We start from the raw sequence: 14,660 nt of genomic DNA on the forward strand, positions 1-14,660 counted from the left end.
GAGTGCCGGCAGCCCGTAGGCGTGGCTTTGGCCGTGGGCGCGGCCTCACCCCCTGGGCGTGCCGGCAGCCCGTGGGCGTGGGCGTGGCCTTGGCCGTGGGCGCGGCCTCACCCCCTGGGCGTGCCGGCAGCCCGTGGGCGTGGCCTTGGCCGTGGGCGCGGCCTCACCCCCTGGGCGTGCCGGCAGCCCGTGGGCGTGGCCTTGGCCGTGGGCGCGGCCTCACCCCCTGGGCGTGCCGGCAGCCCGTGGGCGTGGCCTTGGCCGTGGGCGTGGCCTTGGCCGTGGGCGCGGCCTCACCCCCTGGGCGTGCCGGCAGCCCGTGGGCGTGGGCGTGGCCTTGGCCGTGGGCGCGGCCTCACCCCCTGGGCGTGCAGGTAGTCCATGGTCTTGGCGATGGTGCAGAGCACGTCGCTGGCCTCGCGCTCCGAGAAGCAGCGCTGCCGCAGGATGCGGTCCAGGAGCTCCCCGCCGCGCATGAGCTCCGTCACCAGGTACACGAACTTGCCATCGTCGTAGACCTGGGGCCCACGGGAAGGCGCAGGGCCTCAGGGAGCCGCCTGCGCTGGGCGGGGCTCCTAGGGGCCGGGGGAGGCTGGGACAGCGGGGCCTGGGACGGAAGCCCGAGACGGGGGCCCGCCGCCTCGCTGGGCATCGCTGCTCAGGAAGAAAGCAGCCCGAGGCTCGGCTGCTCCCTGTGGGTTGCACGCGCTGGGCCCGAGGAGCTCCCCATGCAACGCAGAGTTAGCTGTGAGGGAAGAGGAGGAGAACTGCCCCTCACCCCCGGCCTGTACCCCAGGGGCCTTTATGGGGTACTGCGGGCTTCCCTGACGGCTAGACGTGGCTGCTTCCTGCATCCTCCCCCATCACTGGGACAAGGACTAAGGACTGTCCCCCCGAGGGGCTGAAGACTTCCCACAGGGCTCGGGGGGCCTGGGCTGGGCCCTGCCCTCAGCCCACGATTCCACGTCTGCGTGGCTGGGAGCAGTGGCGCATCTTGGGTCGTGTTTGTGCATCCCGTGCCCCGGCTGCTCCAGGCCCACGCGCAGGCCCAGTGCATCCCGGGGGGCGGAGCCGTCCGCATGGGAACTGTGCCGCGCACCTCCAAGTGCGGCCAGGTGCGGGAAACACGCATGGGTGTGCACACACGTGCTCACACGTATGTGCACGCACGCGTGCTGCAGGAACACACCACCGCGCACGGCCAGATACTCACGTCTTTGAGGGTGATGATGTTGGGGTGCTGTCCGTAGCGCAGCAGGATCTCGATCTCTTCCGACGGGTCTCTCTTACTCTTGTCGATGATCTGCAACAGACAGCCACGGAGGGCTGTGGAAGGGTCCCGCGGGGCCACAGCCCTCCCCCCCAGCCTCCCCCGTGGCGCCTCACGTGGCCTGCGGATTGGGGTTAGCCCTTTCACGTTTCCTTTTTTGCCCATCCTGGGGCTTGAACTCAGGGCCTGGGCGCTGCCCTTGAGATTCTTTTGCTCAAGGCTGGTGCTCTACCACTTGAGCCACAGCGCCACCTTCTGCTTTTCCTGAGTAGTTTACTGGAGATAAAAGTCTCAAGGACGTTCCCGTCTGGGCTGGCTTTGAACTGCGATCCTGAGATCTCAGCCTCCGGAGTAGCTGGGATTAGGCATGAGTCACTAGCACCCAGCTAGAGCTAGTCGTTTCTGTCACAGCTAGCCTAAAAGTTATACTTCAAAGTCTCTATCTGTCCATCTGTCCATCCATCCATCCATCTATGCTGGTCCTGGGGCTTGATCTCAAGGTCTGGGTTTTTGCCCTTGGTTAATTAGAGATAGGAGTCTCAAGTACTTTCCTGCCCAGGCTGGCTTTGAACTGCCACCCTAGATCTCAGCTTCCTGAAGAGCTGGGATTACAGGCCCGAGTCACTGGTGCCCGTGACACTTGAAGGCACTTTACGGCTGGGTGAAGAAGGGTGGGTGTGGAGAGGTCATGCAGATACCGAGAAAGCAACAGAAACACCACGCCACTTGGCTGGGCACCTGAGCTCTCGTTTAAAGGCCCTTCCAGCCACCTGGGGTGTCCGCCTGGGTCTCTGAGCTACATACCACCCACGGAATAAGTCAGGGTGTGCGGCTCTCACCAAAGATGCAGGGCCTGGAGGCCCGGGCAGGACTTGCCTCCGGGCAGAGCCACGGAGAAGCCCCTTTGCGGCCAGCATTTGCAGGCTGGACAGGATCCTTCCCCAGGGAGTCACATACATTGCAAACAGCACCCAGGCCAGAAGTGGGGCTTCTAGAAGTATCCTCCTGACAGCAACTTCGCAGCCTGGGCTTGGCAATTTGAGAAGGGTAGTATGTTCACGGACTTTAAACAGTGAGTGGATTCCTCTCCCCCCTCCGGAGGTCAGACGGTAAAGTGACCGCTGCTAGCACCGGTCTGCCAGCACACAGGGAAGGAAGCCTTCCTGGAGATGCGTCCGGGTGTGTCTAGGTGTGTCCTCGCCCGACGTCTGTATTACAGTTGGGCGGGATGCCAACAGCACTCACGCCCTGTGCATGCACAGGTAACGCTGGGTGGACGGGAAAGCGCAAACCACCTTGGCCTCCCACCGAGGGGGTGGGGGCCCGGCCCTCGGCAGGTGGGACGCTCAGCCGTGGGAAGGAGTTTCCTGTTCAAAACATGAAGCCTTGACACGCTTATGCACAGCCCCCGGGACACGGGTGACTGGCCGTGCACACCCAGCGTGAGCTCTCCGTGCACACCACAGCTCTCCCACGCAGGGACGAGCGCTGGTAAACAACGAGGTTTGGAACCCGGCTTACCACGGCTTGTCGGCGACATCGGAAGGGCGTTTTAAAGCTGCGTGAACGTGCACACGCGTGTGCTGCACGGGAGCCGCCCTCTGGACGAGGGTCCACACGTGCGCGTGCTTCACGCTAGCACGCGGGAGCCGCCCTAGGCTCCGCCCCGCCTCTGCGCACGCGCAGCGCGCGTCCTTAGATCGTCGTAGCAAACGTGGCGTCTTTCACGCCGTGCACTTGTCTGGCTGAGCGTCCCTGACACCCGTGGGGGCGTCACAGGCGGCGGGGCTCGCGAGGGCCGGGAGGCGGAGGGGCGGCAGTGTCCCGCGGCCACGGGACGCACGGAGCTCTCCGGCGGCGCCTCGGGCCGTCCCTGCGGAGGAGGACCGGGAGCGGGGCTGCGGGCAGGCTTCTTCTGTCTTGTCCTCCCACCCCCGGGGTTCTGCTTCCCCGCGGGCCTTCCTCGCTTTCCGGAAGCGGAAGCGGAAGCGTGCTGAGCGAGGCTCTTCCCAGGGCGCAGGGACACGGCAGCTGCAGGGGCGGTGTTTGGAGCGGGCCGGCCGGGCTGGGGTCTTCCCCCCGCCCCCCAGCGCCTCCTCATGCTTCCTTGGGGCACGTGGAGCACCCCCCCCCCGACGGCAGCCAGGGGCTCGGCCCGGTGCTTGCTGGGAGGGTGGGGACCCCTTCGGAAGCACGGAGGGCGACCCGTCAGGGACGCCGCCTTCGCCCGGCCGCGCGAGGGACGGGGGGCTCGCCTCTGGCCGCCGTCGGCCGCGCGGTGGAGGGGAGGGCGGGACCCTTGGAAGAGGTGGAGGGAGGCGGAGGGGGAGGGGAGGGCGGTCAGGTCCCCGCAGCAGGGAGGCGAGCCCTCGGCCGCTCCCTCACTGCGCGGCCCGGGGCAGAACCACGGTGTTTCCCAGCGGGTGGAAGGACGGTGCTCCGCGGTGGGCGGGTCTCCCTCGCCACCCCTCTCCCCTCCCTCCCCATCCGTGCCCTTCTCACCCCTGTCTGTCACCAAAAGTGGGTGAGCGTGGCTCCCAGACACCCTCCCCTCCCCCCCCCGCGGCGCGTCTCTACACAGGAGGGAAGGGCCCCATATTGAAAGCAAGTAGAGCGTGGAGCGACTTGAGGAATCCAGGAGACAGGTTCCTGGGAAATCAACTCAGGCAGTGACACAAAAGAACCCAGCGTTGCCTAATGGAAAAAAAATAAGACTTCCAGGCCCATCGGTACCTCTGAAAACAAGCTATTAAGATAAATAAAAGCGAGTCCTATGCAGGCGAAGCCTCTGCCTCAATCCCACGTCCTGTCTGGTTGAGAAATCCCGTGCCCAGCGTGAGAAGGAGCCCAGGCGTGTGAACGCGGTGTGAACGCGGCGTGAACGCAGTGTGAACGTGGACAGCGGACCCCGTGGCCCAAGCGCACGAGGGCCTGCGCACCGGAACAAGACGTGCTCCCCAGGCTCGGGTTCACGCTGCCCTCCAGGAAGACTCGCACCCGGGCCTCGCAGACACTCTGGGGGAGCGCCACAAGGAGGGGGTGCTGACCCTCCCGCACATCTGGGAAGATAAGCGGCCAAAGGACAAGCCAGGGCGAGTCACTGACAGAGAGGACAAGCCAGGGAGAGTCACTGACAGACAGGACAAGCCAGGGCGAGCCACTGACAGAGAGGACAAGCCAGGGCGAGTCACTGACAGAGGACAAGCCAGGGCGAGCCTCCCTGACAGGACAAGCCAGGGCGAGCCACTGACAGACAGGACAAGCCAGGGCGAGTCACTGACAGAGGACAAGCCAGGGCGAGTCACTGACAGAGAGGATAAGCCAGGGCGAGCCTCCCTGACAGAGAGGACAAGCCAGGGCGAGCCTCCCTGACAGAGAGGACAAGCCAGGGCGAGTCACCGACAGAGAGGACAAGCCAGGGCGAGCCACTGACAGACAGGACAAGCCAGGGCGAGCCTCCCTGACAGGACAAGCCAGGGCGAGCCACTGACAGACAGGACAAGCCAGGGCGAGTCACTGACAGAGGACAAGCCAGGGCGAGTCACTGACAGAGGACAAGCCAGGGCGAGTCACTGACAGAGGACAAGCCAGGGCGAGTCACTGACAGACAGGACAAGCCAGGGCGAGTCACTGACAGAGGACAAGCCAGAGCGAGTCACTGACAGAGGACAAGCCAGGGTGAGCCTCCCTGACAGAGAGGACAAGCCAGGGCGAGTCACCGACAGAGAGGACAAGCCAGAGCGAGTCACTGACAGAGGACAAGCCAGGGCGAGTCCCTGACAGAGGACAAGCCAGGGCGAGCCTCCCTGACAGAGAGGACAAGCCAGGGCGAGTCACCGACAGAGAGGACAAGCCAGAGCGAGTCACTGACAGAGGACAAGCCAGGGTGAGCCTCCCTGACAGAGAGGACAAGCCAGGGCGAGTCACCGACAGAGAGGACAAGCCAGAGCGAGTCACTGACAGAGGACAAGCCAGGGCGAGTCCCTGACAGAGGACAAGCCAGGGCGAGCCTCCCTGACAGAGAGGACAAGCCAGGGCGAGTCACCGACAGAGAGGACAAGCCAGAGCGAGTCACTGACAGAGGACAAGCCAGGGTGAGCCTCCCTGACAGAGAGGACAAGCCAGGCCGAGCCTCCCTGACAGACAGGACAAGCCAGGGCGAGTCACTGACAGGACAAGCCAGGGCGAGTCACTGACAGGACAAGCCAGGGCAAGTCTCCCCGACAGAGCTGCGGCCAGGCACCACGGAGGTGAATGGCTTTGCTCAGCAGATGGACGGGGAAGGTGCAGAGTGCAGGCGTGCAGCCTCGCCCGCCATACACACGCATCCAAAAAACACACGTGTGCTGGTGAGGAAAGCAGCCAGCCTCCTGGACATGGGGGGGGGGGTCACAGAATCAGTGTGACGTATGGGCAAGAGCAAGCCGACTTCCACAAATGCAGAGGGAGACTCCACACATGAAGTAAAACTCCTTCCTTCCTTCCGTCCTTCCATCCTTCCTTGCTTGCTTCCATCCTTCCTTGTTTGCTTTCTTCCTTCCTTCCTTCCTTCCTTCTTGCTCTTGTCTTTCCTCCGTCCTTCCTCCTTTTTTTGCCAGTACTGGGGCTTGAACTCAGGGCCTGGCCGCCGTCTCTGAGCTTTGGGGGGCCGCCACGAAGGCGCCGCTGGGGTTCTGTGGCCACCAACGTCGCAGGATGTGTGACCTTGCCGGCGAGGCAGCGGGCAGCTGGGCGGGCGCGGCCTGGCCTGGGCGCACACCCCGGCCGCTCCTCCGCGTCCACGCGCTCCCCTCGGCCTGAGAAGCCGCAGGCTCGGAGATGCGCCCGCTGTGTGCTTCCTTGTGTGGTGGTCCGCGGGCAGAGCTGGCCGGCCAGCTCTCACTTCCCGCGAGGCCTTGGCTTCCGGCAGCAGGCGGGAGGCTCCCCGTCCTGTGGACCGCCGTCCTTCCAGGGCCTCGAGAGCCACCGTCGCTGGGGTCGACGCCTGCGCCCATCCCGAGCCGGCCGCGCTGCCGTCTCCTCGGACGGCCGTGGCTGCAGGTCTTTCCGCAGGTGTGGGGGAGGCAGAGGGTTTGGGGAGCAGGCAGGCCTGCTGCAGCCGGCCCGAAGCACAGGCCTGGGCCTTGTCCCCCAGGGTCGGGGCCGGCGGAGGCTCTTGTGCAGTAGAGAAGTGTGTGCCTGTTACACACCAGATTCTCACGGTAGCAAAGAGATCTAGCTTTCAGCACATTTGGCCAGGCAGTGAACTCTAGAAGCTGGCATTTTGGATTCCCAGATCAAACATTCCACCCGGCATTAACCGCAGAGGTGGAAGTTGCTGGAATACAAGTCCTCCTTCTCCTCGTCCTTCTCCTCTACCTCCTTCTTTTCTTCCTCTTTTTCTCCTCCTTTCTCTTTCTCTTCCCCTGGCCCTAGTTTCTATTTCTCCCTTTGTCCGTCCTCCCCCTCCTCTTCCCCTTCCCTCTTCTTGCAGTAATTGGGTTTGAATCCGGGGACTTAGGTTTGGTAGGCAAGCTCTCTACCTCTCGAGGCAAACCTCCAGCCCTTTTCCTTTTTGTTATTTTTCCAAATAGAGTCTTGATTCTCGCCCAGGCTGGAGGTGGGGCCACGATGCTCTTCTTTACGGTTTCAGATTAGCCGGGGTAGCAGGTGTGAGCCGTTGAGTCCAGCGTTGGTTGGTGGAGACGAAGGTCTCTCAGACGTTTTTGCCCGGGCTGGCCTCGAACCTCCTTCATCCGGATCTCAGCCTCCTGACAGCTAACACTGCCGGTTGGAACCACCATGCACAGCTTTGATTGCCTGATGGAGTCACGTTCGGTGATTGTGTCTTCCGTCTCTCCTTTCCCCTTTCTTCCTGCCTGCCTTGCCTTGCCCCAGCTCTGTTTCCTCAGAATACTGGCACGAATCGCGCATGAAGTCACTGAAAGCGGTCAGTTCTGCGTGCTGGGTAGAGGGGTAACTGTCACGGCTTGCAACACCATTTCTAAATGAATAACCTCACGTCGCAGCAACTCGAGCGCCACCGCAAACGACCTCCCGTCCCCGCTCTCCATCGCAGGAGGGCGCGGAGGCTGGCGGCGTCCCTCCCCTCGGGCCCTCCTTCCCGCTGGCGTCGGGGGACGGCTGGCAGCGCTGCGCGCACCGCGCTCACGCACACTGCTCGTGAGGAGCCCCGCCTTACCTTCACGGCGTACTCCGTGTCCGTGGCCTTGTGCACACACCGCTTGCACACGGAGTAGGAGCCCACCCCGATGTCCTCCTTGATCTCGTAGCCGTCGGTGAAGTGGACGTTGTTCCCGTGTAGCTGCTGCGGGGGGGACAGAGGGGCTGTGAGGTGCTGGGCGCGCACTGGGAACTCGGGGCTCAGAGATCCCGGGCTCAGGAATGAGAGGACCCGCGGCCCGGAGCACGGCGCGACTCGGCGGGGTGTCTGGGTTAAACCCCAGCTCCCCGGCCCCTCAGGCTGAGCGCTGGTGTTTGCACACCGGAGGTCCTGGTTCACCAACAAGCCAAGCGAGGCAGAGGGAAAAGGTAGAGCGCTGGTAGACACCAGGCACAAAGGGCGGGGCGCCGGCGGGCGTGGGCACAGCGCGGGGCGCTGGCGGGCGTGGGCACAGCGCGGGGCGCTGGCGGGCGTGGGCACAAAGCGCGGGGCGTGGGCACAGAGCGCGGGGCGTGGGCACAGCGCGGGGCGCTGGCGGGCGTGGGCACAGAGCGCGGGGCGTGGGCACAGAGCGCGGGGCGCCGGCGGGCGTGGGCACAGAGCGCGGGGCGGCGGGGTTACCTGCACGATGGGGTGGACGGGAGCCTTGTGCTCCCCCTGCGGCGAGGGATCCTGGACCAGGCTGGAGGCCACGAAGCTGAATCCTCGGAACAGGTGGTGCGCGTTGGCGCTGGGCGGGACCCCTGGGGAGTCTGCAGGGGGCGGCGGGGGGGGGGGTGAGCTCATGCACGCGGGCACACACTCCACGTGTGTGAGTGCACGTGAGCGTGCAGGCACGCGGTGGCCGAGCCGAGTGCTCACGGAAGGGTGTGCGTGCCCGTGTTCTGTGGGGAGGGCACGCCGTGTGTCGGTGGGGGAGGAGGCAAAGCAGCCGCGTGGACAAGGCCCCGCCGTATTCAGCCACTTTGTTCCAGGTGGCCCCCGTGGCTCCCAGGACAACGGGGTGGTCACCACACACGTCCCGCTGAGGTGTGTCAGTCCCGAGATAGGGCTCGCTACGCAGCTCAGGCTGGACTGGAATTCACGCCCGCCCGGCCCCACTCTGCCTGCCAAGCACAGGCCAGAGTATGGACGGAGCGCTTTCCTGGGCTGTGGTTTGTGTTGCACGCTTTGTATGAGTTTGTACTTAGTGCATGGACAGTCAGCGTGGACAGCATGGACAGTCAGGGCAGTGTGTAGACATTCAGCATGGACAGCCAGCATGGACAGTCAGCGTGGAAGTCCACATGGGCAGTGAATGGACAGCGTGGACAGTGTGTGGACGGACAGTGGGCAGTCAGCGTGTGCAGTCAGGATGGGTGGTGTGTGGACAGTGTGGACAGTCAGCATGGACAGCGTGTGGTCAGTGTGGAAGTCAGTGTGGACAGTGTGTGGACAGCATGGGCCATCAGCATGGACAGTGTGGACAGCGTGGAAGTCAGCGTGGACAGTGTGGTCAGCGTGGAAGTCAGTGTGGACAGTGTGGTCAGCGTGGACAGTGTGTGGACAGCGTGGACAGTGTGGTCAGCGTGGAAGTCAGTGTGGACAGTGTGTGGACAGCGTGGACACCCTGTGCAGCCTTGTGGACAGTGCACTCACTGGTCTTCCCCAGCTCCTACTTGGACCCAGTCCTTTTTTGTTCTCTTGCTTTGGGTCAGCCATGGGAGGAGGGGGCGGACTTTCTTGGGGAGCCCTCGGAACGCAGGGGGTCCCCAGCCTTCTCCTGCTTGCTTCCCCAGCCTTGGGAGGTGAGCAGTTCCCTCCTGGGCTGCTCCACGTGACGCGACCCCATCTGGACACAGGCAGCCCCTTTGGAGTGAGGTCACGTGGGGTCGGGGGGTCCCGAGCGTAAGGGCTCCGACTCTCCTGGGGACGCGGGGGGTGAGCGGGGGCACCCGGGGCGAGGCCTCCCACGCGCGGGCCCTCCCGGCCACGGACCCGGACCGCCAGCCTCCGGACCCGGGCAGCCCGGCACTCCGGCCGTCACGGGGGCCGTCAGGGGCGCGCTCGGCGCCACCGCACACCCCAGAGCCGCCTCAGCTGTGCGGTCACGGGCAGTGCCGGGCCCCGGCGGCACCGCGGCTCTGCGACAGGTGCTGCGTGAGCGGTACCCCCAGCCCGCAGCCCCGATCACAGCCGCGGGCTCCACGGACACGGGGCCACGGCAGTGTGGGAGCACACCACAACTCGATGGCGTCGCCCGCGGCACGTGGGGACCTCTCCAGACGCGGAGGGCGGGCGGCTGTGTCTGCGTGGGGTCGGCCCGGGGTGGCGGGGGGGCCCCGCGTGTACCTGTGGGGGTCCGGGCGGTGAACTCGGGGTCGAAGTGGAAGGTGTCCTCCGGCCTGCCCACCGCCGGCTTGAAGGGAGGCTTGATTTCCTTCCGGTACAGCTTCTGCGGGGAGCGGGAGGCCGGCGTGAAGGGCGGCCCCCCCCCCCCCCCCGCCGCCCGGGTCCCTCAGGGGTGGGGAGGGCCCTGCAGCGCCACCAGCTCCCGTCACCAGACACGGCGTGCAGCCGAGAAAGCGCACAGTAAGCACAACGGCGGAAACGCGCTCGTGGGCGGCCGGGGGTCGGGAGGGCCGAGCGTGCTGCGTGTTGGGGAAACAGCGTCAGCTGCTTCTTGGCTAGGAGATTTTAATTTGTCCGGTCAGTCCTGGGCCTGAACTCAGAGCCTGGCCACTGTCCCCGAGCTCTCGTGCGGAAGGCGGGCACTCCACACTTGAGCCCCAGCTCCACCTCTGGCTTGTGGGTAGGTAATGGGAGATGAGTCTCACGGACTTTCCTGCCAGGGCTGGCTTTGAACCCTGGCCCTCAGATTTCTGTCTCCTGAGCAGCTGGAATTACAGGCGTGAGCCCCGGGGTCGCAGGCTGGCCGTCACCTTTTGTCCCTACGTAAAACCCTACAAGTTGGCCTTCAGAGTCCCCTGGGGAGGAGGGGAGGTTGGAGGATTCCTTGGGAGACAGGCCATGGTGGGGAGGGGAGAGTGGCGGGCAAGCTGCCCAGAGGAGGTGAGTCCTCAGCCCCCCCCCGTCCCCCCCCCAAGTCAGGCTGGGCTCTGCCCCCTGCTCTGCCCCGAGTCCTGAGGTGGTGCAGAAGGCAGCACGCAGGGCCAGCCCCACGGGCTGCAGGTGCAAGGCGGGGTGGGGTGGGGGGCTCAGGACGCGGGGCCCCGTCAGCGAGAGCCCCCGGGGAGCTGAGGGAGACGCCGCGCCGGGCTGCCCCCTCCCCCACCCTCCCCGGCGGCTTACGTTCCAGTCTATGGTGACAAAGAACGGATGGCGCTTGATCTCCTCCACTCCGTCCACGCCGGCACCTGCGGCAGAAAGCAGAGTGCGCTCAGAACCCTCTCGGCCCCGTGCCCGGCGGCTGAACACTGCGGGGGGGGGGGGGCAGGGGGGGAGCCTGGCGCTGCAGCCCGCTCCTGCCCGCGGGGGCCTCACAGCCGGCCTAGGAGCCGGGGTTCCCTGTCCGGTGTGGGAGGCTCCTACAGCAGGACCAGAGGCTGCGGGGGGGGGGGGCAAGGGGAGGAGGAGGGGTTCTTCTGCCTGGCCTCCTGCCTTATCCGAGGCTGGGGGGGGGGGAGGCCAGGGGGCGGGGAGGTGGGGGGGGGTAGGCCGGGGGAGGCCAGGGGGAAGGAGGGGAGGGTTATTCTGCCTGGCCTCCTGCCTCATCTGCTGCTTCTGCCAAGACGTCCAGGCCCTGGGGAGAGGGACGCAGGCCATTTTCTGCGCTGTCAGGGCAGACGCTCTGCAGCTTGCAGCACGTGGGGTGCTGTGGGGGCTCTGCCATGGTGACCCAGTGCCACCTGGTGCTGTGGTAACGTGGCAGCACTGTAACTTGATGACGTGGTACAGTGGTGACATGGTACTGTGGTGACATGGCATGGTAGTGAAGTGGTACCATGGTGACATGATGTGGCACTGTGGTGGCGTGGCACTGTGGTGACGTGGCATGGTAGTGAAGTGGCACCGTGGTGAAGTGGCACCGTGGTGGCGTGGCACTGTGGTGACGTGGCATGGTAGTGAAGTGGCACCGTGGTGAAGTGGCACCGTGGTGAAGTGGCACCGTGGTGAAGTGGTACCGTGGTGAAGTGGCACCGTGGTGAAGTGGTACCATGGTGACGTGGCATGGTGGTGAAGTGGTACCGTGGTGAAGTGGCACCGTGGTGAAGTGGTACCGTGGTGACGTGGCATGGTGGTGAAGTGGTACCGTGGTGAAGTGGCACCGTGGTGAAGTGGTACCGTGGTGACGTGGCATGGTGGTGAAGTGGTACCGTGGTGACGTGGCATGGTGGTGAAGTGGTACCGTGGTGACGTGGCATGGTGGTGAAGTGGTACCGTGGTGACGTGGCATGGTGGTGAAGTGGTACTGTGGTGATGTGGCACTGTGGTGATGTGGCATGGTAGTGAAGTGGTACCGTGGTGAAGTGGCACTGTGGTGAAGTGGTACCGTGGTGAAGTGGCACTGTGGTGAAGTGGTACCGTGGTGAAGTGGTACCGTGGTGACGTGGCATGGTGGTGAAGTGGTACTGTGGTGACGTGGCATGGTGGTGAAGTGGCACCGTGGTGACGTGGCACCGTGGTGAAGTGGTACCGTGGTGACGTGGCATGGTGGTGAAGTGGTACCGTGGTGACGTGACATGGTAGTGAAGTGGTACTGTGGTGAAGTGGTACTGTGGTGATGTGGTACTGTGGTGCTGTGGTGAACTGATGACTTGGTACTGTGGTGTCACACTGCATGGTGCTGTGACACCAGGGCCAGGGCGGCTCACCCAGGGCCAGGGCGGCTCACCCAGGACCAGGGCGGCTCACCCAGGGCGGCTCACCCAGGGCGGCTCACCCAGGGCGGCTCACCCAGGGCCAGGGCGGCTCACCCAGGGCGGCTCACCCAGGGCGGCTCACCCAGGGCGGCTCACCCCAGGGCGGCTCACCCAGGGCCAGGGCGGCTCACACCAGGGGCCAGGGCAGCTCACCCCAGGGCCTCCTGTCCCTCTGGAAGCATCTCCTGAGGGCCGGAGGAGTCGTGGGAAACAGTCGGCTTTGGGAGGAGAAGCCAGGCGTCGGGTCCAGTCGGGTCTACGCTCTTTGCAACTCCTCCTGCCTTGCTCAACGTGAGGAGGGGGAAAGCATGGGTCTCGATCCACCCCCTCCTCCCTCCGCGTCCACAGACAGCGTGGGGAGGCAGAGCTGCGACCGCGCCTGGAGGTTCACACACGAGGGCGCTGTGCTGCGCGCCTGTAACCCCAGCAGCACGGGGGACAGAGCCGGAGGCTGGCTGCCTGGGCTCCACAGTGCGTGGCGCCCGATCTCAGCACACAGACGGCACATCTGCAAGCCCAGCTACCACCAACAAGCTACTCGTGCAGCAGCAGCTGCCAGAAGACATTTGCTCACGTCACCTCCTCCTGCCGGGCTCTGCAAACACGCCCCTTCAAAGCTCCCTGGCTGACACTGTCCTGTGGCTCGTGGCCACACAGGCCACCCCCCCGGGGGTGCTCCTGCTCCTGCAGGCCCCCCAACCCACCTCACGGGGCGTGGGAGGGGTCAGTTCCCGCCTCGCCCGGTCCCTGTTCTTCCTCTCTGAGATTCCGTATTTGCCGATCCTCCAAAGCCATGGACCGTGTTGGGCCAGGGCGGGGCTTTGGTGACTGAGGTGAGGGGCCCGGGGCCAGCGGGGGGCTGGGGTGGGAGCCAGAACCCCCTCCACAACGTCTCCCCTGAGTCACAAATGGTTTCCTTTAAAACATGTTTAAAAATGACAGCAGTGGCTCCTAACTATAACCCTAGCCTTTCAGGAGGTTGAGACTCGAGGATCGTGGTTCAAAGCCAGCCTGGTCAAAGAAAGTCCGTGACACTCTATCTCCAACGAACCACCAGAAAACCGGAAGTGGAGCTGTGGCTCAAGTGGTAGAGCGCCAGCCTTGAGCCCAAAACTCAGGTATGCGCCCAGACCCTGAGTTCAAGCCCCAGGACCGGCACCAAACAACAAGAGGGAGCTTTTTAAAATCATCAGGTGTGAGCCACTGTTTGCACAATCCAAGTGTCTCCAGGTGAGGGGGCAGGGCGGGGCCCCTCCACCCCCTCGGAGCCCAGCGATGGGCGTGACCGCTGGCGCCCGCGGCGTGACCGACCTCGCCGGTCCCTCCGCTCCCCGAGGCACACCGGAGCCCTGCGGGCCTACCCCAGGCAGGGCGCCACGCGACCTCCCCTTCCTGTGTCCCAGCAGCAGCCTTTCTCCCTGGCCCAGGCAGAGCCGGTCCCGTCCTGCCTGTGGGACTGACCACTTGACACGTGGCCTGCGGGGCTGACCGCCCTGCCCTGCCTGCGGGACTGACCGCCCGGCCCTGCCCGCGGGGCTGACCGCCCTGCCCTGCCTGCGGGGCTGACCGCCCGGCCCTGCCTGCGGGGCTGACCGCCTGGTGCCCTGCCTGAGGGGCTGATCGCCTGGTGCCCTGCCTGCGGGGCTGACCGCCCGGCCCTGCCTGCGGGGCTGACCGCCCGGCCCTGCCTGCGGGGCTGACCGCCTGGTGCCCTGCCTGCGGGCTGACCGCCCGGCCCTGCCTGCGGGGCTGACCGCCCGGCCCTGCCTGCGGGGCTGACCGCCTGGTGCCCTGCCTGCGGGGCTGACCGCCCGGCCCTGCCTGCGGGGCTGACCGCCCGGCCCTGCCTGCGGGGCCGCTCAGAGCGTGCAGCGTCACCTCGTGTAGCAAGCAGCTTCTCCTGTGCTGTGGTTTTGAAATCAAAGAAGCTTCATGTCCCAGGGTCCGCGTGTGTCAGGCCTGGTGTCCCAGGGTCCGTGTGTGTCAGGCCTGGTGTCCCAGGGTCCGTGTGTGTCAGGCCTGGTGTCCCAGGGTCCGTGTGTGTCAGGCCTCGTGTCCTCAGGGTCCGTGTGTGTCAGCGCTGGTGTCCCAGGGTCCGTGTGTGTCAGGCCTGGTGTCCCAGGGTCCACGTGTGTGTCAGGCCTGGTGTCCCAGGGTCCGTGTGTGTCAGGCCTGGTGTCCCAGGGTCCGTGTGTGTCAGGCCTGGTGTCCCAGGGTGTGTGTGTCAGGCCTGGTGTCCCAGGGTGTGTGTGTCAGGCCTGGTGTCCCAGGGTGTGTGTGTCAGGCCTCGTGCCCCAGGGTCCGTGTGTGTCAGGCCTGGTGTCCCAGGGTGTGTCAGGCCTGGTGTCCCAGGGTCCGTGTGTGT

General features: G+C 65.3%; 2 protein-coding genes across 2 annotated transcripts in view; one reads left to right on the top strand and one right to left on the bottom strand.

Annotated features, from left to right (window-relative positions):
- The window catches only part of LOC125357612 (ribosomal protein S6 kinase alpha-2), a 132,331-nt gene extending 132,312 nt beyond the window's left edge, over window positions 1-19 (top strand). The window contains exon 21 of the mRNA XM_048354565.1: window positions 4-19. Within this exon, the coding sequence (XP_048210522.1) occupies window positions 4-19 (16 nt within the window). The remainder of the gene's footprint in view (window positions 1-3) is intronic.
- A 274-nt stretch (window positions 20-293) lies between these two features.
- The window catches only part of LOC125357613 (ribosomal protein S6 kinase alpha-2-like), a 73,115-nt gene continuing 58,748 nt past the window's right edge, over window positions 294-14,660 (bottom strand). Inside the window, 6 exon segments of the mRNA XM_048354566.1 lie at window positions 294-518; window positions 1,214-1,303; window positions 7,452-7,577; window positions 8,055-8,185; window positions 9,765-9,867; window positions 10,725-10,789. Coding sequence (XP_048210523.1) covers window positions 294-518; window positions 1,214-1,303; window positions 7,452-7,577; window positions 8,055-8,185; window positions 9,765-9,867; window positions 10,725-10,789 — 740 coding nt within the window.

This window comes from Perognathus longimembris, chromosome 9 (genome assembly GCF_023159225.1).
Source record: "Perognathus longimembris pacificus isolate PPM17 chromosome 9, ASM2315922v1, whole genome shotgun sequence".
Taxonomy (NCBI): domain Eukaryota; kingdom Metazoa; phylum Chordata; class Mammalia; order Rodentia; family Heteromyidae; genus Perognathus; species Perognathus longimembris.